Source organism: Amia ocellicauda, chromosome 5 (genome assembly GCF_036373705.1).
Source record: "Amia ocellicauda isolate fAmiCal2 chromosome 5, fAmiCal2.hap1, whole genome shotgun sequence".
Taxonomy (NCBI): domain Eukaryota; kingdom Metazoa; phylum Chordata; class Actinopteri; order Amiiformes; family Amiidae; genus Amia; species Amia ocellicauda.
In genome coordinates, this window is record NC_089854.1 from 17,886,971 (window position 1) to 17,913,488 (window position 26,518).

Here is a 26,518-nt window from a genome sequence, read left to right on the forward strand (position 1 = left end):
GCTCAGCTGTCATGTTGTTTTTGCATGAAAATGCCAGAAAGACATGCGCAAGAATAACACTCTAGACACTTCCATCACGGAATCCATGGCTGTCATTTGACGTGTTCAAATTAAACCGTTACAACTGTGCCTTGTGTCTCATTGTTTAATACTTTGTTTTACTGATCTTACCCGAGTGGTTTTTCACATCACTGATTAAGCTAGCAAGCTGTGAAGATAAGTGTTTTAAAGATAGGTACTTTACATCGTATTGTAATCCTAACAATGCACAACAGACCCACAAAATTGAGAGCATAATTATAATAGAAAAAAGAAAAGAAAAAAAAAGCTTTGCGCATTACCATTAACATAAAATACACCACTGCTAACCAAGAAACATCGATCAGCAAATTACTTGAATTACAAATTACCTTGAAATCTTGCACTTCTATAATGCGGCCATTAAAAGATATATACGATGAATGCTGTTTCTGTTTTTTCCTAATTTTTACATAATTTACTCTAGTATTTGGCATTGACCCTGTCCTTCACTGGGGACATTTTTCCTGATGCCAAATGTGCACGTGCACCATCACTTCACGAGTTAAAACCACCGCATGTAAACTCTCCTATGATGATCATCACAGCAGCTACTGTCTAACAAAGTAGAGGGGCTTGTGTTTTTGAAATTTAACTACTTAACTACATGTCCTAAGTAGTAAAGTGACTAGTAATAGTGGTATTAGATACATGTTCAAAATCAACCATGTTCAATAGTAACTTTTGCATCTCAGAACAGTAAAACTGTCTGAAGACTCATGTAATTGTTATATTTTGAAAATTAAAATAAAAGTAATAAAAGTACTCCATTACATTAAGTGGATCTTTATTTCAGCTCTATTTCACATTTACAGCATTTAAATAAAATGTGTTAAATTATTAAATGTGTGTAATAAAACTGTAGCAAACTGATTTTACAATAATACTGGCAAATACAAAATGCCCTTCAACCTACAACTAAATACACTACATCCGCATCCTCACGGATTTAATACTGCAGATTTCTGTCAGCTCCATCACATCCCTATTCCAGGTAACTATTGTGCATGTAACTACTGACATTTTCTGCAGTTACCTCAACTACAGCCTTAACTTCCCTTGAATAGAACCATGCAGAGGATTTGGACTTGCTAGTGAATTTTACCCTTACGAGGACTAAAACTTTTTTCTTGCTTAGACTGTACTATGTTTTCTTGAAATGTGCATATTTTGGTGACAACCTGGGAGAGTGACCACGTACTTGATGAAGCAGTTATTATATATGGATGGATGGATGGATTTAAGCCTGGGTAAAAGGTGCCTGCTCATAAATAAATAATAATGAAAATGGCATAGGACATGGATAGACATGTTTGGAGCTCACCAGTGCTGCTGCCAAATAGGTCATGCCGTTGTGTGTGAGTTGGTTGTTCCAGAGCACCAGGGTGACCAGGCCTTTCCTCTGCTCCTTCAGCCCCTCGCAAAGGTATGCCAGCCCTGGGTAGCACGGGTACAAAAACATGAGCCCTCACATCTGGTGTCTCAAAAGTCCCTTTCACTCTGGCATCCTCTACTCAGGGTCGACCCTACCCAGGCATGACACTGTGTGAAGCGGGTCAGGTACATGCTTTCACACTACAATTTCAATAAGCAGGTTAAATCTCCTGGCACTGAAGGAGGTAAACAGTGTGCAGTGCCTTTTGTCTTGTGTTGCCTCCTGAGGTGGGTTGCTCTTGACCCGAGTGAACCCACTTCCTACCCGTGGACGGACTTTCACATTAAAGCTAGGGTATGCAATCCTGAGAAGCCAGCAGTTAGCAAGCTTGTTTTGAAAGCATAGAGCCAGTGGCGGTTCTAGACCATTTTAGCTGGGGGGGCATGGCCAGGGCAAGCTGTGATTTTGGGGGGGCCATCATCATTCCTGACGGTGTTATGTCCGCGGTGCTAGCGGGGGGGGGATTAACGGTGTTTGGTCAGTGGTGCAGGTTGGGGGGGCATCGGGGGGGCAGGCACTACATTTGCCCCCCCTTGCCCCCCTGTAGATCCACCCCTGCATAGAGCCCACCCTCGCTTCAGAGGCATCTCCAAAGCCACGCCCCCTCTATAACACATGCGCACACACACAAAGCAGAGTCTCAGCGCCAGGAGGAGAGACGTGTGGGTGGAATCTATCGCAACAGTTTCAGATTACCACGTTGCATTCATAGGTTAGACATTACAATAATAATGAACGTAAACATCTTATTTACGGTTAATATGTTTTTAAAAATAGTAGCTGCGGCTCGCCTTCCATTCTCGGCCACCACTTAAAGTATTGATTGCTATCAGGATGTGAAGAGAGTTTCAACCAGTATAACAAAAAATGTTTCTGGAAAAGATTGCATACTTTATCTTTAACGAAATAATAGAACCTGGGTTTCTAAACAGTGGTCATAACCTGTGAGATAAACTTTCTTCCTGGAGGAGGTGAAAGGGTCCCTTGGTTTTCCTTCTAAGTGGAGCACTGGATGACTTAATGAATCTAGATATGTAATCATCAGATTGTTTTGAAAGTCTTTCCCAGTGGATGAGTGGTTATTCTTTTAATTCAAGGTATTCAGTTAGTCAAGTTCGAGCAATTCAGTTACTGGTAGCTGGGTGGGAATGAAATTCAGATCCCCCTGCTTTACACAACAAGAAAGAAGTGAAAGAAAGAAAGGAAGGAGGAAAAAAGAAGGAAAGGCAAAAGGGGGAAAGGATATAACAGCAGAGTAACGGAGCACTGGAGGTGCTGACCTGAGTCCATGATGTGATTGTTGCGCAGGTCCAAGATCTGGATGTAATAGTTGAACTTGAGCAGGTTGCCCAACTGTGCAGAGTCCTGTAGGCCGTTCAGCTTGTTGTCAGCCAGGTATAGCTCTCGCAGGTTCATGTTCATCTTCAGAGCTGTGGCTGAGAGAGTCATCAGAGAGAGAGAGACTCAGAAAGAGGCATAGGGAAAAGGATCAAGACAGAGATGGACATTGAAAACAACAGTGAAATGGAGAGAGAGAGTGAAACTGAGAGACAGTGACACACACAGAGTGAAACAAAGAGATACAGTGAGAGAGAGACAGTGGGACAGCGAGAAACACAGTGAGACCGAGATACATAGAGAGACAGAGAATGAGACAGACACAGTGAGACAGAGAAAGACAGGTGCACAGAGGGATGAACAGTGAGAGACAGAGGTAGGTAAAGGGAGAGAGGGAGAAGCTGGCACCTACACATTACAAAATAAAGAGTTTTGCTTTGCTGATCCTGAAACCTCCAGTCTACATTGTATAGGAATGTCAAACTCCCAGTGGCCTATGAACTGGGAAAAGCAGTAATACAGGCCAATTGAATGTCCAATGGAGTGAAGAAATCAAGAAGAAAGACAATTAAAATATGTCCTGCAGGATCAGGAAGGAAAACCACTGCAATGAATCAGTATCATAGTTTATTTACTGTTTATACACAAATAACCATACTCAAAAAGCACTTCCTTAAAATTTACACTCCAGTCTCTGTGTCACTGTTGATCCTTAAATCTGATCTGGTTTAGGTTAGATGCAAGTCTTTGGAAAACAAAATCAAAAATACCAAAAAGAAAACAATGGGGAGAACTGCAACACCAGATTCCAAATTATGTTACATGAACACACACATTAGTAAGTGGAAGAGCTACTCACCCAGTAGCATGAGTGGGCGTCCCGAGAGGCTGGCATTTTCCAGGTGTAGAACTGCCAGGCTGCTGCTGATGCGAAGGGCACGTGCTACGAATGGGGCAGAGTGGTCCAGGAGGGGGGTGTTCCTGGCATTTAGGTACTGCAGGCAGCTTGTCTGCAATAGAAAGACTTGGAATTATGAAAATTACTACTGGGGGTTAGGCAGTGCTTAATTCGTAAATCCGAAGGTGCCGTAACGCAAAGTAGGGGGGGTGGCGACGGTAAAAAAAATGTGAGGGGGGTGGGGTGGTGCGACAGGGGCAAGGATAAAAAACCTGAGTGGGTGGGGGTTGGGGGGGGTGACGGTAAAAAAAACGTGAGAGCGGGGGGTGACAGTAACAAAACGTTAGAGTGGGGGGGGGGGGGGGGGGTGGGTTGCGACAGGATCGGCTTAAATACATACTGGAACACAGACACTCAAAACCCGAGATCCGGCAGGATCCGGCACAAAATAAGCACTGGGGATCCCCCAAAACAGGTGCCAGATCTAAATTTGGAGGTGCCGGATTTACCAAGTTGCACCCAATAGCGGTTTTCATTTATGGTCAGAAGTTGCCCAGACAAAGCAATACAATTCAATGTGCAATTTGCAGGTAGGTCCAAGATTTGATTTGGTCTAGGCCATAGTCTGTCTTCTACAGAGTTTAACATGGAAATGTCCTATGATAAAGTTACCAGGGTAAACAATTTCGAAAGACTGGTAAACATGGCAATTGTTGATGATTTGACACTTGCTTAATTGCTCAGAATTAAATCTTTCCAATTCATTGTAATTTAATGATGCAAGAGGGATCTGTAAAACCTGCATTTATTTTTGCAGTTATCCAGTGGGACATCTGATTGTGATGTAGACCTATCTGATGCCAGAAAGGTTTGAGTGCGGAATTTGTACAGTGTAAGCCAGGAAAAAAAAAACTGGTCCACATCCTACTGTCTTTTAAGATAAGACAGGCTAACAGCACATTCCTGTCCAAAAGTAAATGCCTTGCTTATTCACAAAACCCCAAACTGATAAAGTCAGATGTTAAGTATTCTAGTAAAAACAAAGTAGATTCTTAGTATTGTATATATCTTATCTAACTCTGTATCCTCTGGTTTAACTTCACTTTTACAGCTGGCAATGTGATGGGCGAGAGATTTTTTCAGTGCTACATACTACACTTTGTGGATGCATATGCTAAACTCTGCAATGCTCTAATAAGCTTTGTAATGCACTTTGATTCTGTGTTCAGAACAAGAAATGTTTGGGTGCCATAAGTCTCAACTATCGCACTATACAGGAGATACAAGACCAAATGCAAAAACTGTGATTTGGAAGTGGCATACTTAAATAGAACTTTGTTTATATAACATCATTAACAGACCTGTATGGCATGTGTGGGAATTAAAAACAAGAGGGTTGAAGAATGTTTTTTCCAAAGACTGTTGATAGCTCTATGATAAGCCTAAGGAAACTGCTGACATTCATTTTGGGATTTACACCACGAAGGCTGAGGTCTCTAAAATCCCTAGTTTAACGCTTCCCCTTACAAGGTTTTATTAGCGCATCACTGAAGATCTTGATTTGGAAGCAGAACAATGCTTGCTATATCAGATCATTTAATGATGCAAGGATATTGCGTTTGGTTTGACAAGATTAAGCGCTGTTTATGTGCTTAAAAAAACACAGGAAATGGGGAAGGGGGGGAGTTGGCTGGTGAAAATGGGATTCAAAGAGTAAAAGCCATAGCCACTGGCATCTGTGGAATTACTTGAAATATAGGATAGCGCTGAAGAGTTTGAAGGCCCAGATTGACAAAGGCTTCCCGTTTTGCTTTTGAATATTAAGCATATCAATGTATCGCCTTAAGAACAGACACACATTCAAAATAATAATGTCACTGGTGGAATAATTAAAGATGGGGGGTGGGGAGGAAAGGAAAAGGCAAATGAACCAAATGCCAATATTAAATTGGTATTTATTTATACTAGATTATTTTATCCAAACTTATTTACTCAAACTAGAGGGGGTGAGCTAGGACATCAGCATTGCTTAGTTTTAAGCCTCATACAAAGGTCAGATAAATTATGGAGAAATTATTCATAATGAAAAATAATATTAACATTACCTACTCAAGTTTCCTTATTAGTATTAAGCATATATGCAGTGTGATTGCGAGATCACCTTCTGAAGTAGTCACAAGCAGCCGCTTCTAGTAGTCTCAGCAGGGACACCACCCTGTTTTAACAGTGACTCGACAGTGTATATGTATATTGAGAGACAGAGAGAGGGTGAGTTGTTTCAGGGGGAGGGCTGGGAGCTGAAAACAATTACACCCCCGCCTGTTTTGACTCCATTCAATCAACTGGAAAGTTTACAGTTCCCTATGGGCTGAATTGGAGAGCGAGAGAAAAAAAAAATATTAACCCTACTTGTTATTTTTTTCTTTCTAGGATACATACAATTTCTACATCCCTGTCATACTCTCCCCACTGACTACCCCCCAACTTACCTTCCTCATCATATGTGCTGCAGCCTGCCAGCCCCTGGTTCCAATGTGCTTGTTGAAGGAGATGTTGAGGTGTGTCGCTGACTCATAATACTCAATCATATCAAACAAGGCAGATGCTCCCTAAGGGCCAAAGGCAACAAGACATTCTCACTGAAAAACAGTATGGAGCACGCCACTTATGCAGCTGGCTACAGTAACAAAAACGTGAATGGGCGGAGAGGAGTTTCATTTATAAAGCACCCTTATTAAAGGATTTATCCCCACTGCTCCCCTTAAAGACTGAAACCAGTAAAACCAGTAGACCCTGACAGATTGTTATTACTATTAGTACTGTTACTACTGCTACTATTATTATTATTATTAGGCATTTTACCAGATACCTTTTTCCAATGTGAATGTCAAGGCTTTACAAATACTAACATACAATGTACTACATATAAACTACATTACAACTACATCAGTGTATATATATATATATATATATATATATATATATATATATATAAAACATAAGAAACATAATACAAATGTACTCTAAAGTTGGTGGTAAGTCACTGTAGTTCTAATGTGCACGAGCTACTGTTTAAATCTGTTTATAAATATGCAGGGACTTCCTGTGGATGTCTAATCTTCATTTTGAAAAGGAGTGGTTGGAAGGCAAAGTCTGTTTCTTAGTTGGGGATCAAGCGTTCTTTCAGTCAAGATCTCTGCGTCTATAATGCACACCGCATCTGTTTGTTAATTGTAGGGGCAGCCAATATTTGTATACTTCACTAACTAAATCCCTTTTAACATGTTAACAAGAAACCTACTAAAGTATTTGGGAGTTTGCAAGATATGTCCAGCTTTTAAATTAAAATGTACGCCATTTTACGCAACTAGAAAAGGCTTCTTTCAGCAGGGTATTTATGTTTTTGACTGTACTGTAAAGGCAAATAGGGGTTTTCAGCTCATAAATACAATAGCACTCTTTGTTCTTTTCTTGTGCACATGTGACCATAGAAGGAGAAAAGACTCACATCTTCATCTAAGTTTGTCTGCTCCAAATCTACCACTTTGAACTGTACACGTTTGAAGACTTCCTCCAGAGCTTCACAGGCTTTGTAATCCAGCTTTTCTCCTGCAGGTAGAGGGATGTAGAACACCAAAACAATTTCAGATATTCCCTATATGTGCACCTCTCAGTATTTATGCGCATGTATATACATACATATATATACACACACACACACACACACATATACATATACAGCTCTGGTAAAAAAATAAGAGATAATATTTTCCAGAGCTGTATATATCTATATACACACATACTGTTACTACTGTTATTATTATTATTATTATTATTATTATTATTATTATTAGGCCTTTTACCAGATACCTTTTCCAATGTGAATGTCAAGGCTTTACAAATACTAACATACAATGTACTACATATAAACTACATTACAACTGATGAGTCGCAGTCAGATGAGTGATCCTTCACCGTATTCTCGACATGTGTGATGTACACCAAGAGAACAGTACAGGCCTGACTGCTCCGGAGGCTCTGTTATGCTGTGGGGGGCATTTTCCTGGCATGCTTTGAGTCTACTTGTCCCCTTAGAGCAGGGATTCCCAAAGTGTGGCCTGGGGGCCAAATGTGGCCCTTAAGGATGTTTGGTATAGTCTTCCAAAGCCAAACATCACTTTTCTGAACCTTTACTATATTTTTACACTTCCTGAAACTTTTGTTACAAATTTCACATGTAATTTGGGGGGAAATAATAAAACAATTAAATTCAATAAAAGTTCCCTAACAGAAATGTATAGGAAATATATTTGGGACATATTTTGTTTTCATCAGTGGATAATTTTCTATTGCGGCCCACCCCATCCCATACAACCTCCGGAAATTGGCCCTCCATCACCAGACATCAGGAACCCCTGCCTATAGAGGGAAGGGTCACTGCAAATCATTACTAAGTTATTGTGAGTGATCACCTTTATCCTATGGTTGTAACATTTCTATCCTGATGGGAGTGGTCTCTTCCAGGATGACAATGCCCCCATCCACAGGGCATGAGGGCTCACTGAATGGTTTGATGAGTATGAAAATGTGAATCATATGCTATGGCCTTCACAGTCACCAGATCTCAAACCAATTGAACACCTATGGGAGATTTTGGACCGATGTGTTAGAGCGCTCTCCACCACCATCATCAAAATGGCAAATGAAGGAGTATCTTTTGGAAGAATTGTGTTCTGTCCCTCCAGTAGAGTTCCAGAGAATCGTAGAATCTATGGCAAGGCACATTTAAGCTGTTCTGGTGGCTCGTGGTGGCCCAACACCTTACTGAGACACATTGACACTATGTTGGTATTAACTTCAAACTGTCACCCGTCTGTACATACATACATACATATATATATATATATATATATATACATACATACATATATATATATATATATATATACACACACACACACACATGAATTATATACATCAAGTTGCAGGTTATGACATGACAAAGATTATGACAAATTGAAAACAACCTGAAGATCTGAAAGAAGCTTGCTAGCAAAATGTTTCAGAAAGTGTCTCAGAATTAAACAAATCCCAGATAAAAGGAAAAACACATGTGATTCTGCTTCACAAGAAAGGAGACAAAGATGTGAAGAACTACAGACCCATTAGTCTACTTCCCATCTTATACAAGTCATCAGGGCTCTAAAAAAATCAAAACTTTGAGGAAACCTATATAAATCTTATTAAATATATTTACAACAATTCAAAATCAACAATAGGACTCCACTGCCAAGATCAACATCTGCAAAGGAGAGACCATCTCTACAAAACTCTTCACTGCAATTCTAGGAGTAGTGTTCAAAATTTTGGACTGGGAAGAAAAAAGAATAAAGATACACAGAGCTTATTTGAACAACGTACGCTTTAAACTGAAGAACTGCAGCTTCAAATTCAAGAACTCTTGGAATCAAGCAAGAAAACTGAACTGAAAATTAAGAAAACTGAAGCAGGCCGACGGATACTTGAAGAAGTCAAAAGATACGTCTACCTTCAGTGAGGATAGAGATATTATGGAAGAAAAGAAGAGTGAAAATGGGGTGTAGTACATTTTGATGAAACAGCACTCTCTGTTGAAAGGAAACCTACCCATCTGTCTGAGGAGAAAAGTATTTTGATCAATGCATACTACTAGTGCACATTCTGAAACCTGGTTACTAAATGCAAAACGATTACAGAAACTGGATGACACAAAGAAGCATGGAAAGATGAAACTTTGTAATAACAAGACGATACAGTAAAAATAAATGAATGGATCCAGGAGAACAAACACAAATATTTTACATAATTGAGAGTGTAAATGTTAAACAAAGATGACAAATGAAGCTATGGAGATTTTAAAAAGACCCAGGAGATGACCACACAGAAGATAGGAAGATGAAATCATACACTTTGCAGGTGTGATGTGGTAAAGAGAAGCTATAGAAGCACTTCATCCAGAATTGGATCAATATAGACTGATGGTGATATTATATATGTATATATACAAACACATGCATACAGTGCCTATAGAAAGTCTAGAACCCCTTGAACTGTTTTCACATTTTGTTGTGTCAGTGCCTCAGAGTTTCATGCATTTAAATTAGGATTGTTTTCCACTTATCTACACAGCATACACACCATACTGCAGATTGTTCAGGGTACAAAAGTTTTTATTATGTCAAATATACATTTAAAATACACATTTAAATATAATAATTGTATAAGTCTAATTGGAGCTACTACAGCTGCAAATCTGTTGGGATAGGTCTCTACCAACTTTGCATACATAGATTTGGCACTATGCATACTTAGAGTAGTCTGGGCCAAAAAAGCCTATAGCTCTTAAAGTTGCCATTGGCCTCTTGGTAGCCTCTCTGATCCTTCTTGCTTCGTCATACAGTTTGGAGGGACATTCTGATCAAGTCTTGGTGGTGACATACACCTTCCATTTCATAATAATCACACACGCACGCACCAGAGATGGAGAACCAAACCAAGACCAAAACTAAATGGGTCGAAATCAAGATCAATGTATTTTTATGTGACCAGTGTTATTATCCAAACAGCATTAAAACTAAAAAACTAGAGCTACAACGATGTTTACTTTTTAATGCTTAAAACAAAAAGGAAAAATCAGATCAACAGAAACAAATGTTTTTAAACTGTTGGTACATTAGCAAAGGGAGGTCTAAAAGTAAGAATATATTGGAGCAGAGGCCAGAAACTGTTGCTGTATTGAAATGTAAATGTTTTTAATGAAAACCAGAACTGATGAGCAAATTAGGTTGATGTGGGTGCATCTTTTTGTGCAAATGCATTGTTTTCTGTGTTTTCCACATTAATGTAAAATTAGGTAAATTATGTAGGTGAGCAGTAGCTATGCATTATTTAAACCTGATGGTTAAATGGGCATTGGTTATATTACTTTCACTGGTGCTTAATTAATTTAAAATAGATCAGTCATTTTGTCAGGGGAAATAAACTATTACAGAAAATATTGTGCTGTGTGGAAGGGGTCTAATTAGTTTGTTTAAAGGGAAGGCCGAGAGCCTGTGGCTACTGAAAGCATCATAGGTTATAATAATTTGGTAATTAAAGGACAGTAAATGTTACTCGAGAGAGCACTGTACGAGACATTACTTACATAAATAATTCTGAACTTTGAAAATCTATTTAATTTTGCAAAATCAGGGACATAATTCTTTACATATTTAAGACTGTGATTAACATGTTGACATCACTATCTATTTTGTTGCCTTACAACCAGGAATTCAAATGGATTTTTTGGGAGTTTGTATAATTTGATGTACACAACATGCCTACCACGTTGAAGATGCAACATTTTTTCTGTGAAACAAACAAGAAATAAGACAAAAAAAAACTGAAAACTTTAGCATGCATATCTATTCACCCCCCCAAATGTCAATACTTTGTAGAGCCACCTTTTGCAGCAATAACGGCTACAAGTCTCTTGGGGTATTTCTCTATAAGCTTGGCACATCTAGCTTTGGGATTTTTGCCCATTCTTCAAGGCAAAACTGCTTCAGCTCCTTCAAGTTGGATGGGTTCTGCTGGTGTACAGCAATCTTTAAATAATACCACAAATTCTCAATTGGATTGAGGTCTGGGCTTTGACTAGGCCATTCCAAGACATTTCAATGTTTCCCCTTAAACCACTCGAGTGTTGCTTTAGCACTATGCTTACAGTAATTGTCCTGCTGAAAGGTGAACCTCTGTCCCCGTCTCAAATCTCTGGAAGACTGAAACAGGTTTCCTTCAAGAATTTCCCTGTATTTAGCGCCATCCATCATTCCTTCAATTCTGCACAGTTTCCCTGTGCCTGCTGAAGAAAAACATCCCCACAGCATGATGCTGCTACCACCATGCTTCACTGTGGGGATGGTGCTCTCGGGGTGATGAAAGGTGTTGGGTTTGCGCCAGACATAGCGTTTTCCTTGATGGCCAAAAAGCTCAATTTTAGTCTCATCAGACCAGAGTACCTTCTTCCATATGTTTGGGGAGTCTCCCACATGGCTTTTGGCGAACAGCAAACGAGTTTGCTTATTTGTTTCTTTAAGCAATTACTTTTTTTCTGGCCACTCTTCCATAAAGCCCAGTTCTGTGGAGTGTACAGCTTAAAGTGGTCCTTTGGAAAGATACTCCAATCTCCACTGTGGAGCTTTGCAGCTCCTTCAGGGTTATCTTTGGTCTCTTTGTTGCCTCTCTGATTAATGCCTTCCTTGCCTGGTCTGTGAGTTTTGGTGGGCAGCCCTCTCTTGGCAGGTTTGTTGTGGTGCCATATTCTTTCCATTTTTTAATAAGTTCTTTGTCCCTGACCTATTTGGAGAGCTCCTTGGTCTTCACGGTGCCCCTTGCTCAGTGGTGTTGCAGACTCTTGGGCCATTCAGAACAGGTGTATATATACTGAGATCGTGTGACAGATAATGTGACACTTAGACTGCACACAGGTGGACTTTATTTAACTAATTATTTGACTTCTGAAGGTAATTAGTTGCACCAGATCTTATTTAGGGGCTTCATAGCAAGGGGGTGAATACACGCACCACTTTTCCGTTTTTTATTTTTTCAAATTTTTTAAAACAAGTCATTTTTTTCATTTCACTTCACCAATGTTGACTATTTTGTGTATGTTCATTGCATGAAATCCAAATAAAAATCCATTTAAATTACAGGTTGTAATGCAACAAAATAGGAAAAATGCTAAGGGGGGCGAATACTTTCACAAGGCATATTGAATAAGAATATGTACCTATTAATCAGACTCAATATGTATATGCATACACTAGAACAGAAGTGTCAAACTGATCTTCATAAATTCCCATTGTCTGTGTCTAGGTAATGGAAGCATTTAGTTATTGAGCAAAAGTACCCTGCAGAAAATTTCATTTTGAAATCCTGAGCATGACAATGGTGGATTGGACTGTAATTGAACTGCAACCGATCAATTATATGAAAGACAAATTCCGCAAATGTAAGTGACCACGGTCTAGACCTGATTTTCCCTCATTGCTGATGGATAGGTCATTATATTATATGAGGACTACATAATAGTTATTCTAGCTAAGTTTCCTAGGGACTGGCTTGAGACTAATGGAATGGACTGAGAAGCAGGCTGTGGGCTATTGACAGTTAATTTCACACAGAGGCCATGGCAGTTTTTCTTTTTTAATCACAAGGGAGAAGAGAGAAATCAGTAGATGTGTTTGTGTTCCCTAGCACCGCATTTCTCAAAGTGGGGTCCACAGGGACCTTGATATATAGGTCTACAAAATGTCTCTAATAGTTCTCTGATTAACCATCTTCACAGTCAAAGCCAATGTTGCCTGTGCTGCCAAATGTTCAACAAAATGAACACACACACTTGCATGTATATACACTCACCTAAAGGATTATTAGGAACACCATACAAATACTGTGTTTGACCCCCTTTTGCCTTCAGAACTGCCTTAATTCTACGTGGCATTGATTCAACAAGGTGCTGAAAGCATTCTTTAGAAATGTTGGCCCATATTGATAGGATAGCATCTTGAAGTTGATGGAGATTTGTGGGATGCACATACAGGGCACGAAGCTCCCGTTCCACCACATCCCAAAGAGGCTCTATTGGGTTGAGATCTGGTGACTGTGGGGGCCAGTTTAGTACAGTGAACTCATTGTCATGTTCAAGAAACCAATTTGAAATGATTCGACCATTGTGACATGGTGCATTATCCTGCTGGAAGTAGCCATCAGAGGATGGGTACATGGTGGTCATAAAGGGATGGACATGGTCAGAAACAATGCTCAGGTAGGCCGTGGCATTTAAACGATGCCCAATTGGCACTAAGGGGCCTAAAGTGTGCCAAGAAAACATCCCCCACACCATTACACCACCACCACCAGCCTGCACAGTGGTAACAAGGCATGATGGATCCATGTTCTCATTCTGTTTACGCCAAATTCTGACTCTACCATCTGAATGTCTCAACAGAAATCGAGACTCATCAGACCAGGCAACATTTTTCCAGTTTTCAACTGTCCAATTTTGGTGAGCTTGTGCAAATTGTAGCCTCTTTTTCCTATTTGTAGTGGAGATGAGTCGTACCCGGTGGGGTCTTCTGCTGTTGTAGCCCATCTGCCTCAAGGTTGTACGTGTTGTGGCTTCAAAAATGCTTTGCTGCATACCTCGGTTGTAACGAGTGGTTATTTCAGTCAAAGTTGCTCTTCTATCAGCTAGAATCAGTCGGCCCATTCTCCTCTGACCTCTAGCATCAACAAGGCATTTTCACCCACAGGACTGCCGCATACTGGATGTTTTTCCCTTTTCACACCATTCTTTGTAAACCCTAGAAATGGTTGTGCGTGAAAATCCCAGTAACTGAGCAGATTGTGAAATACGCAGACCGGCCCGTCTGGCACCAACAACCATGCCACGCTCAAAATTGCTTAAATCACCTTTCTTTCCCATTCAGACATTCAGTTTGGAGTTCAGGAGATTGTCTTGACCAGGACCACACCCCTAAATGCATTGAAGCAACTGCCATGTGATTGGTTGGTTAGATAATTGCATTAATGAGAAATTGAACAGGTGTTCCTAATAATCCTTTAGGTGAGTGTATATAGAATAAAAAATAAAAAATAAAAAAAATTAAACAATCCACAACGCCGGGTTCACAGCATTACGCCTTAACCACTGTGCCTTAACCACAATTAACAAAATGCAAAGTGAGTGAACAGAAGAAAAATCTAAAACAAATCCATATTTGGTGTGAACAGCCTTTGCCTTCAAAACAGCATCAATTCTTTGAATTGTGTCTGTGTGATGCCAGTCACCCTGGAGCATAGCTTTGCCTATGTTGAGGTTACTGTTGCCGGTGTACAGTGCAGCATTATTGTCCAAATGTTCACAGACACGCTGCATGCTACTAACTACATTTCATATGCATGTATGTATGTATGTATTGCTATTCAGTCCAAAAAAAGACCGTTAGGAACTTGTTCTGGTGCAGCACACATCCAACCCGGTCTATAGCATATTTTGTCCTGCACCCTAACACATTCATCCACCGTATAAAATCCATCAAAATATTAAACTAATGCAAAATGATTCAAGTGTTCTGAATTCATATGGTGTGTTTATTTGTAATTAAAAACAATATGTATTTTATATGTGGTAACATGTATGTTGGCTGTATATAGTTCATATTGTGGTGGGTTGCGATAATCCCACAAATAGCGAGTTGCAGTGTGAAAACGCTTGGGAACAACAGCCATAGAAGGAAGCGGTGCCAAAGTCTCCCCTCAAGATGCTTTTGCAAATGGGAAAACAGCGCACTTGACATAACCTGTAGGGGCGATGCATTGCAGGTTGGGACTGCCACACTGACATTCCTGAGGTCTGACTGAGGTCTTTTTGCAATCATGCTTCTCTCCATTCCCCCTTCTTGCCACTCTCTAAATCACACAACAAATAAACCTCTTTCACAGTTGCTTGCAAGAAAATTGGTCAAGCTGAGGGAATTACAGCCAGTTCTGTGGCAGGATTCTGGAAATAACAATCTGGCTGGGATTCCCCACTTTTAGTATTTCCATATCGTTGAGGACATAAAGCATTTTAGAGTCCCTTCAAGCTTATGTAATTCAACATCTGGATTAGAGCTGCTTTTGATTTTTAGAAAGCATTAATGGGCATAATTTCTCAACTGGCAGGAAATTGGGGCCAGATTTTACAGTGGGAAGAGTTAATATGCGCTCCTGTTAGGTTTTCTGTACGTCTTAACAGGACATGGCAAAATGCTGTACTTTATACAGATAACAGAGTGAGAGAGAGAGAAAGAAGAGAAAAATGCAGACTTGTGGTTGCCAAGCAAAGTAGAAGAGGACATTTGCATCTAACCTTTGAGATCCAGACAGTCTATCCGCTGGGTCAATTCTTTAAATTCCTGAAAAGACAAAAAACAAAAGCAGGTCAGTTAAAGTCTATAAGCTTACCTATGTGAGGAGAAAATAGGATTGTTCTTTTGACTGGTCAGAATCTCCCCCAGACATTCCAACTTTATAGACACAGATAGGAACAAGCTTTTGCAATTGCAGACAACAGTCACATATAGCGTAATGCACACAGTTTTGGATCGCTTCATCGATTCTGTGAGACTGATAATTCAATTAAACATACTTGGTTATGTTTAAACTCTTCTCCGGGACTACAGATAGCAAAGTGTTTATTCCCCTGGAGGAAACCAACTGTACATGTTTATGCAAGATGGTCAGACTACATTGAGCGGAGTTCTTTTTTTTTTTTAAATACAGTACTCAGCCACTAAATTGCAGATTCTCAGAGTATCAGAGAAATTGCTCAACAGTAAAATAAAGAAATAAATAATACAATTGTGTAATGTCAAGATAAGGCATGCCAAAGGTGGAGTTTGCTACATAAAGTAACATCTGTAAAATGCCAGTTAAAAAAAAAAAAGAAAATCTATAATAGGCTTTGATCTTGAAGGATGTGAGTCTCCTCAATTTCAACTGGTTGACTAATTCCAGAGGGGGAGAGGTATTAGGATGAAGGTAATTCTTTAAATGATTTGATCGTTTTTTATTAACAAATAGTAAAGGAGCTGAGACAGTCCCATAGAGTGCTAAAGCCCCATGTTTATTCTAATGGGCAGGGCAAACTCAAATTCAATAAAGCAATGAAGAGTGTAAAGCTCATAGGTCAATGGAGATAATGGTGAATCAGGAAGGACAGGGAAGTATATATATCCACACACACACGCACACAAACAAACATATCCCCCTCTTTAAATCACCACATTTTTTAAACACCCTACTTCCCTATGTCACCAGATTTGCATCTTGAAGGAACGTGACACCAAAGCTTAGCTATCTCTCTATTACCCCACCTTTAAAACACTAAAGTCTAAAGCCCTTTCAATGGTGGCCCCAGATTTGGTGGTGCGGAGATGGATAGGGAGAGGGAGACGGAGGATTGTTTATATTTTGTAATCTGTCTTGAATAACTGTGCATTGGAAAATACAGCTATTGAAAGGCTACACGGCAGGAAAATATATTAACTGGCTAAAGCTTTCAAATGGTCTACACAGGGGAGCTTTGGGGCTATGGCAGTCACTAGGCTGACTGGCAGTGCCCTCGCTCTTTGGACTGCAGCCTGGCTATGATACCAGCCACTTCACACCGTTTGGCATAGAGTCTTAATTGTGGACAGAAGGCTTGAGCAGCTGCACTGCTCTTACTTCATTCCAACCCTCCTGCAAAGCCCTACAAAAGTGTGTTGAAAACCAGCAGTCATGAACACAGAGATAAATAGGGGGTGGCACACAACACCACAGAGCAAAAGGGAGCGGGTGCAACACAGTGGGAGAAAAAAGCTTGGACTGATATCCGTGTTGTTTTTCAAAATGAATCAGTGATAAAATGATGGTGAGATTTTAAGTCTACTAAATAGTGTGTATTTAGCTTGATCGTATTCATCAGTAAAGTATTAAAGGACTTTGTTTATGTCAAAATCATTCCAACACAGTAATATTGATATTACAAAATACAGTCCTTTGCAACTGCCTAAAGTAGTGTCTAAGTAAAATCATAATTAAAAACTCCTGTTCCCTAAGCTATGTTGTACCTTTAGAAACATTCCTGGATGCAAAAATGGTCCACAAATACCATGTCAATTCTAGAAAAAAATCTGATATTCTATTAAATAAGATATATATGTTTAAATTAAATGCATTTGTGCAGTGACTATTCTTTTGTAGGTATCAATTCTGAACAGGTTTGTGGCACCGGTTGGTCGCCAAGGCAGGAGAGTAGGGGAATCTCTGACGTCACTCCACACCTGTGCTTGATCTAATTAACTGATCAACCACAGGTGCGTTCTTCCTATAAACAGCTATGGCTTTCCACAACAGGAGAGAGGGGTGTGCCAGCAGGAGTGAAGGCGAGGTGGACAAAAGAAAGGCATAAAGACACACATTACAGAGAGTGAAAACCTAGAGTACAAAACTGAAAAGCTTTGTTTTTCCCTGGTGACATGTTTCAAGTTTGTTATTTTGCCTAACTAAGTTGTTATTTTAGTTTGTTGTGTTTACCAGGCTCCAGTGTGAGTACTGGGCGAAGACGCTGTTCTTTCTCATTTTGACTAGGCTTTGGAGCCCTAATGTGGGGCTGAGCCTGTATAGCGTGAAGTTCCCCGTATCCACCTCTTGAATTCTGAGAGACTCTGTGGTGTGCTACAGTAGTAAATATGGATAATTTTCCATTGGCCAACTACCCACACCTCTGGTAATGTAAATTTTACAATGATTGCAAAAAAATATGCTTTCCCTAGGTATAACACACAATGGTACATCATTGGTATACTGGGATACGTATTGTTCATGTTTAATGGTTATAGAAAGTATTAATTTTGGAGTATGCAAACTGGAGCATTAATAATATTTTTGTTCACAAAATTTTTAATAAAACTCCAAAGCTTGGACAACCCAAAACAAAATCTAACTGATCCACAGAAATCAAGTATAAAGGTAGAATGTTCATGAAATGCAAAATAGTAACTATAGTTACTAGGTACACAAGCAAACATTATTAATTATAAATGTTGGCTAAAATAAAGGTGCTTTCATTCCTACTGTTTTGACGATTGTTGTTCCATTATGACACTGAGCCTGGCTCAAAATCTTAAAGTTAAAATGATATAGAATATGCACCATAATTCAAATTCCAAATGTGTATAGGCTGCACACGTTGACATAATGAAAAGTAAATTGACAAACCAATCAAACCCGGCTTAAGCTGTGTATCATCAGGTCTGATTACCTTCCATGTACTCTGTTGCTGTAACTATGAATGAATCTTACTCTTCTGTGTATTTATAATAATACAAATAACAACGTTTGTGTATTTGTACACTGTCATATTGCTCACTACTTCACATTATTTAAAGTTGAAAAAGGTACAGGCACAGCATCTAAGGGAAACAACAGTACAGAATGCTGGGAGACTACAAGTGTCACATTTATGTTTGCTGGCACAATTTTTCCATTTGTATATTATTGCCTCAGGTTACTTGATATGTTTCTAGTATTCAGATGGTTTTACTAGTGCTGCCACCTACTGCGCTATTCATGAAACAGTTATTGTACTGCGGAAGATAGATACATTCATACACAAGCATTTGTTTGTTTTTCCGGTTGGCTGGTTTCCAAGCTGTGACTCAAAACAATACAAAAAATAGAAATCATGGATTAATTTATTGTTTATTTTCTCCAGATTGGTTGTGTTGTTCTGCTGATGAAGAACAACAATATACATTTAGTTTTACCTTTATGGATTGCCAAAGCTAATCAGGAATAAGACACTTCTATCAAATACCCACTCTCGTCCAGGACCTTTCTTAGGGGAATGTTCCCCTTAATAAATTAGTAGGCTTTATATGTAGTTTTCCAAAATGAAAGAATAAGCTTGTTTTTCTTCATTATTTGGATCATCACAGTAGCATAAGGATGATTTTCACCAGCTGTAGTTGTAGCAGTATGCCATTCCCTCCCATTAGCGTCTGAGTGGATTAGTTACGCTGCTGTGCTGTTTTATTATTATTCCAGTGAATGTGCAAACAGATTAATGGAAGCGAAGTGTGTCATGGTCTTAGAGAAATAAAGTAATTTATTTAATACACAATTACAAATATAAGTGGTATATTAGGCTTAAGTCGTTAGTTAGCTATAATGTTTTTAGATCTCTTACAGGATTTAAACATGGTAAAAGCAGACTTTTGGTGTTGCTTTACCTCGACAGAACTATCAGGATAAAAGCCATAATATAGGTGCAGATCCATATGAAGACAGTCAATGCAAAAAAAGACATACCTCCTAACAAAAGGACCAAAACATATGGTCAAACTAGTGCTGAATGCTGTGGCTTTCCAGCTCTGAACTAGAAGTGAAAAGTGAAATTAATCCCCTAGTTCAAAAGTTACCAGAGCAAACCCTCAAAAGTATAGGCCATACATCAAAGCTAAGGAATATCGCCTTATTTCAGAATGCTCCCCTTTTCAATTTTTTTGTTTTGTCTTTATACTTCAATTTGGAAGTAAACAAAACTGTGCTGTCTGCTGGTTCTCATTCCAACTGGATCTCCCAATTACTAAATTAATATAGTTAACTGATCAATTAAACATTTTTGAAGGTCCTTTACAACATGAAAGAACATTTTTTACAGCCTAAAAGATTCAAGGTGCACTACTTATAACATAATCTGCAGTCTGTAGAGAACTATCCAATTCATCCAGTTAATCAGCTGATCAGACCAATGAAGTTAGAGTGATCTGGGAGGGAACACAGTTCAGTTGACACTGCAACCCTTGAGGAACTGAACAGCACCCGATACCCCTGATATAAACAGAGGAAATCCCAAATTGAGGCAAAAACTAAGCTAAACTGGAATGGCAGAGTGTTACAAAATAAAGAGTGAAAGAGGGGGAGTGGGTAGGAAGTCTGGCACCCAGTCCCACACCAGCTGATGAGAATGCTAATGTACTGAACACCACACCAAACGTTCTGACTGATGAACACACATTCCTCACATTCCTCAGACAGAATAGCAGGAGTTGTCTGCAACTTCAAGCCCTCCGTTAACCCCTGAAGAGTGCTCAGCTCACACACAGCAGTAGCAGAAAATGATGAAAAAAAAAGCTTCAACTGGCCCATAGCAGTGTCACCAGACTCATCCTGAGGCTGATCATTAAAGTACTTGAATAAATGTCAGTTGGTTTTCAAATGTTGGGCCTGATTTGATATGCTTTATTCAAGAGTACCCTTATGTATTTTTACCCTGGTAAATTTACCATAGGGGAAAACATGGTTTTACTTTGGCTTTACCTTAGTTTCACAGTGGTTTCCTATGGGTTATACATATCTTCACTGTGCTTTACTACACTGGAATGAGTGTACATCTACCATGAGAAAAAATCCTAAAGCAAGTTTACTATGGTACACCATGGTTTATTCATAATAGAGTGTATTAAAGCACAGTCAAGACATGTAAAAATGAAAAAGTCCTATGGTAAATGAATCAGGGTTAACTTGCATAGGGCTAAAACCAGCAGTTTTTAAATATAAATAATAATTTTAAGAAATATATGTATAAGATATCTATAAGATATGTATAAGATTGTATCTATTTGTTATCAATATATAAGCCTAAAGCTGTAAATATAATACAGCAACTTCAATACTGTAGGACATTCTCGCTCGATTAGAAAATCCCTTATGAACGTTGGAAAATCAGGCCCATAGTGAGTCAGCAGGTGGACGCAGGTGCGAATATGGTGGCCACACGATGCACATGGCTCCTGGTATGCGACTGGGCCACTGGGGTTATTGGGAAATGTGACACAATACTATGAAGTGCCTGGGGTGGTGTGGCTAGCTGGTGTTATTGCGGCCTTGGCATTCTACACAGGCCTGAAAACTAACACTCCCCCCTCCACTCCCAAACCCACTCTCTCAACCTCCCCAGAGAGGGTGCGAAACACAGCAGGCTTTGTGTCTGGGCACGTCTGCTTGCTATCTTAAAAGCTAAAACCACTTCCACCCTGCTCTGAAATAATAGCAGCCATCTGTGCAGCCTTCTATTTCACAGTCAGATCTGTTGACATTCTCCCCAGAACAGCTTCCTTACTGCTGCTAGATCACCATTTCATTTGAATCTCCATACTATACTGTACTGCACCTCATGGTCTTCCCTTAAAGGAAAACTAACATAAATAATGGATCTTTTATAGACCAAGCAACTGTACATCACAGATGTTTTGGAATATGTGTTGTTAATATTTAACGGTCATTAGAAAAAAACAATGTGCAGGATGCAAACAGGAGCAATAATAATATGTAGGGGGTATCCATGGCATTGATCATAAAACCCACACAGACAAATTCTTGACCAAATAAATGTCAGAAACCTGAAATAAAATCTTCTCTACAGAAACTGAGAGTAAAATATTAAAAGTTCAATGTGAATGAAATGCTAAATATCTAGTTACTAGTATAAAAGTGAACAGTATTTATTACACTCTTCAGGAGCTATCATTCCTACTGCTTTAAAGACTGTGTTGATCCAATATGACATGGAGCCTGAAAACAATACAGAATATGTGCCAGAATTCCACTTCCCTACACAAAGGTGTTTACAATGACATTTTAATAATAAAAAGTAAATGGCCATAAACAGAAATGAACCCCCAAGCTACACATAATTAGGTCTGATCATCCTCCAAAGCAAGATACTGAATGGAATTTCTTACTTTATAGTTTAAGCCTAAACAAAGAAAATATTAGTGAGGCTAAGAATTATGAAGATTATACACCAAGATTGATTCAGAAAATGTTGCACACATACACACATACAAAAATCGGCTTTAAAACAGCATGGAAAAAAATGCACTGTGTAAATTAGCCTATATAATCCTGCTACTTTTATTTGGGATCCCCCCCTCCCCCCAAATTATTGAATATGAGCTGATAGATTTGAGAAATCAGCATTCTAAAGGACTACGTTGAAATAATTAATGCACCACGTATTCCTTTAATGACCAAATATACCTACTATGACTGTGATCCCATATCATAACCTGGGTAGAGCTGACCTGGATAGAGGATGCTAGTGAGAGGGGCTATGGAGAATGCTGGTTGACCTTTGATACTGGTCTACTTTTTCATCCTTATGTTACATCATAAACACAAAACAAGAAAACACAGTCCTGTTCAGAATCTGAGCTAGGTCTATATGCATCACAGTGATGGCATAAGTAAGTCCATTATGATCCAGCATTGGTATTCTTTGGGATGAGAAGCACTATATAAAGCACACAAGGTTTTACTACTGTGATGTTGAAAAATCATGTGACCTACAATCTAAGATGAGAATGAGAACTGTACAGACATTGAAAAAATGAACTCCAAACAAAACTGGGTCATAATAGCTGGATAATTGGATGACTGAGCATGACTGCCTGCTTGTGTGTTCTAAACTTGAGCTGCATGAAAACGTAGCATAGCCTCTAAACAACTTGATAAAGTTCTCAGATCAATAAGCTATTAAGAAAAACACCAGCGCTATGATACAAATAACCTGCTCTTGGTCTTAAGTTCTTATTAAGCTCCTCACCCTTTGGGAGCAACAGCACAGGTCTCAGACTGCTAGGATAAGGTAGGGTGCCCTGTGACTGAAAATGACATTCAACACATCAACGCCAATCTCCAGAAGACAATGGCAGAAGCAACACTCAACACTCAACACTCAACACCAGGATTCAACTACCTAAACTACCATTTTCAAAAGTGAAAACCCTAGCTTTAAATCTTATAACATCAGCACAAGAGCAATTTTTTTTTTTTTATTGAATTTAACTGTTATACCGTCAATTGCTAAAGTGAAAGTAATGGGAAAATGTTTTTTGTGTTTGTATTTTGGATTGGAATGTAATTTCTTCATGGTCAAAAAGAAAAGTGTCTAACCAAGATAAAGGCTATAATCATAGATACAGGACACTAACCACATCCAGTTTAGTATAACAAGCCTGTCATGTGCACAACTGAGCCACTCTACTGTTCCTCACAAGATGTCGGCAGACATTCAGACACAGCCCTTGCAAGGCAACCAAAACAAATTACCATTCCCAGTTATGATTGTGAATTCCAAAAGTAAAATGGGTGGGGATTCAATCCATCATGTCAAATGGACTGGTTTTCTCAAAATGGTAGACTAATTTAATGTAAATCTCTTACCTGGCTGACTGACCAAAGTTAATTCTAAAATATTTTCTGCTATAAACATTTTCAATTTAATTCCTGTGCATAGGCCTTAATATTTATCAACTGATGATGACATCAGCCCCACAAATAACTGGGATTCCGTCAAAAATGATTGGATTAATCATCCAGTGTGCGACAGATGAGTTTGATCTGGATTGTATGGATTTTTGCTCAGATAAATGTTACATGAAAAGGTGTAGAGATTAGTGCAAATACCATGGGATTTGGTGTTTGCACTAACTGCAAAATATCAAAAATATTAATTTATCATATAATTTGGAACTGCTTTATCTTTCTTAGGGCTGAATATTTAATCTTACTGTATCAGACCATATACAAGAACTATCTACTTTTTTGTGGATCTGATGTAATCAATGTTAATACACTGATAACAGGCAAGTGCACAAATACATTTATACAATACACAAGCCAAAACAAAAACAAAAAAATGTATGTTGCCAATTAGTCAGCAGGGTTGCTTGACTGGTTCAAATACAACATCTAAAAAATCGCTATTTTGGATTAACTGATTTATTTTAATGATTATTCTCCCTAAAAAAAATAATCCCATTTACAGTAAATCAGGGCAAGACTAATAGAATAATAGGCAAATTGTAATACAAATCTACATGAGATTTATATAAACTGATCAAACAAATCATGCAATGTATTAACCACTTCAGCACCATGAACACCCTCACACAGTACCATGCCATACCATCCATGATTTGGTAGAAGCAGCACAGAAGAGCTCAAAATGTCAAGATGGAAAACTCTGTTTACAGTGTACTGATACACAATTAAGTTACATAATTGGATCTGAACTTCTCTATGATTGACAGAACATCAAATAATATATACTAGATTAATCGTTAGATTGTTCTGAAATCCAATTGAAACTGAAGTGATCTGTGACCGTCTGAATGAGACCCCCCCGTTTATTGTTTCTATTATTACAAGTTATTTATAAAGTGTAATACTGTAAACTAAAAAGTTATTTATATTGCATTTCCATTGTTTTCTTTGTTCAAACAAACAAAAAAAAGTTGTTATCTCTTTAGTGGACCTGGATATGTAGTACACAGGAGCATAAAGGGTTAATGACAAACAAATGTTGCTTCATTTTATGTATTTCAATTTAAAGCAGTTTCAGGTGTTATCATTATCATCATTATTTTCAAAATCTGGTGGGAAGGGCTTTCATTTTTTCATCTGGAGTTGAAGTGGTTAATATCACAGGCAGCACTGTGGAGTACTGGTTAGGGCTCTGGACTCATAACTGGAAGGTTGTGGGTTCAAATGCTGTTGTACCCTTGAGCAAGGTACTTCACTTAGATTGCTCCAGTAAAATGCCCAGCTGTATAAATGGGTACAAATGTAAGTCGCCCTGGATAAGAGCGTCTGCTAAATGACGATAATGTAATAGTGAGGTTTGACCAGTTTGTGTACTTGATCATTCATGATCATGGTCTCAGTTGACTGTGACACAACAGATTAGAACCAGTGATGCCCCTCTGGACTATAGAGACAAACCTGTATTCGGCTCACCCCGTCTTAACAGCCACTTTTTAAATTCAGCTAGCCCTTATTATAAAGGATCACTCGTCAGCCAGCAAAGAAAGATGCCAAGCTCAAAAGGCTCATTACTTTGCAAGCCTTTTTACTAATTTAAATGCCAAGGAATAAGAGTGCATAAGAAAGCTTTCTGAACCACAGTGACTGACCAATAATTTCCTTAAGGACAATCTGGCTCCATGCACGCACTAGGTGAGGTACCCTGTGTTTCTGCTGGGATGACACACAGCTGTTCAGTGCCCATCACCATGGGAACCACCATGCCCTCAGTCTTCAGCCTAGCTGTCACACAAAAAGAAACACAATGTTCTGCTTCCAGCTGCCTAACTTATTATGTGACTGCATCCTAACTTGCCACTAGAGGAACATGTTATGTTCCCGGATGGCTCAACCCATGAAGACCTTTCAGTTTAGACATACACTAAAGAAAGAAGCAAACCAGTAACAGAGTTCAGACTTAGCTAGTTTAATTACGGAAACTATGACCTGCCTGCCAATGAAGAGGCAGTCATCGGAACCAGCCCACAGTTGGAATAATGATGAGACATGGGGGTGCAAAACAATAAATGCTGGGAAGGGGTGCATGTTATGTTATCTAATTACGCCACATTGAACAAGAGATGTTTTCTCTTTCTTTCCCCTCCCTCCTTCTTGGATCCTCCCAACACAAATATCTGAGCTTTGCTTAAGTTGGGGAAGACTCCACATTGCCAATGCTTTCCTTAGATCATCCTTAGGGCTTGAACTTTTGCCTGTCCCTCATTATTAGTTGCCATTACATCTTACATCTGCTGTTGTGATGCTATTAATTGACATCCTAATTACAAGATCCATGTGGCTGCTTATCCTGTTGCCAACTCCCACAACTCTCTGTGTAAAGAAGCAATTCAGTTTACATCTACAGTTTAAGTAATATTAAAAAAAATAAACTCTGAAAACATCAAGCCCTGATCATCCTTTGAGATTGACCCTACTGCTGTTTTAGTTCAGTGGAGCCTGCAGTGTTATCAGAGGTAGCTGTATCAAACCCTTGATCTGATACCTTATCTGAGCTGTCTGTGCTGTGGGCTTATTGTGTCAAGGAACCGAATAACCCGACAGTGTACATTTTGGAGGACACAAGTATGGGTGGGTGAAAAAAATATCTTCGTATTTGAGACCTTATAGATGATAAAGATGTAGGCTAGATCCGTTTCAGTTTTCTAAGGTTTTAGGTTTACTTTTAATTACACTAAACCCTGAAAAGGACAGTGGAGCTAAATATATAGAGCACTTTGAAGATGACTGAAGAGATAGGAACTTCAATAAAGGAGAGATTAAAATTGTAT

At 38.9% G+C, this 26,518-nt stretch overlaps 1 protein-coding gene across 1 annotated transcript in view; it reads right to left on the bottom strand.

The window, feature by feature from the left end:
* Window positions 1-26,518, bottom strand: part of ppp1r37 (protein phosphatase 1, regulatory subunit 37) — an 86,836-nt gene that overhangs the window by 12,364 nt on the left and 47,954 nt on the right. The window contains exons 3-8 of the mRNA XM_066705742.1: window positions 15,685-15,730; window positions 7,258-7,358; window positions 6,239-6,358; window positions 3,711-3,861; window positions 2,794-2,949; window positions 1,403-1,515 (exon numbers count right to left, since the gene is read on the bottom strand). Coding sequence (XP_066561839.1) covers window positions 1,403-1,515; window positions 2,794-2,949; window positions 3,711-3,861; window positions 6,239-6,358; window positions 7,258-7,358; window positions 15,685-15,730 — 687 coding nt within the window. The remainder of the gene's footprint in view (window positions 1-1,402; window positions 1,516-2,793; window positions 2,950-3,710; window positions 3,862-6,238; window positions 6,359-7,257; window positions 7,359-15,684; window positions 15,731-26,518) is intronic.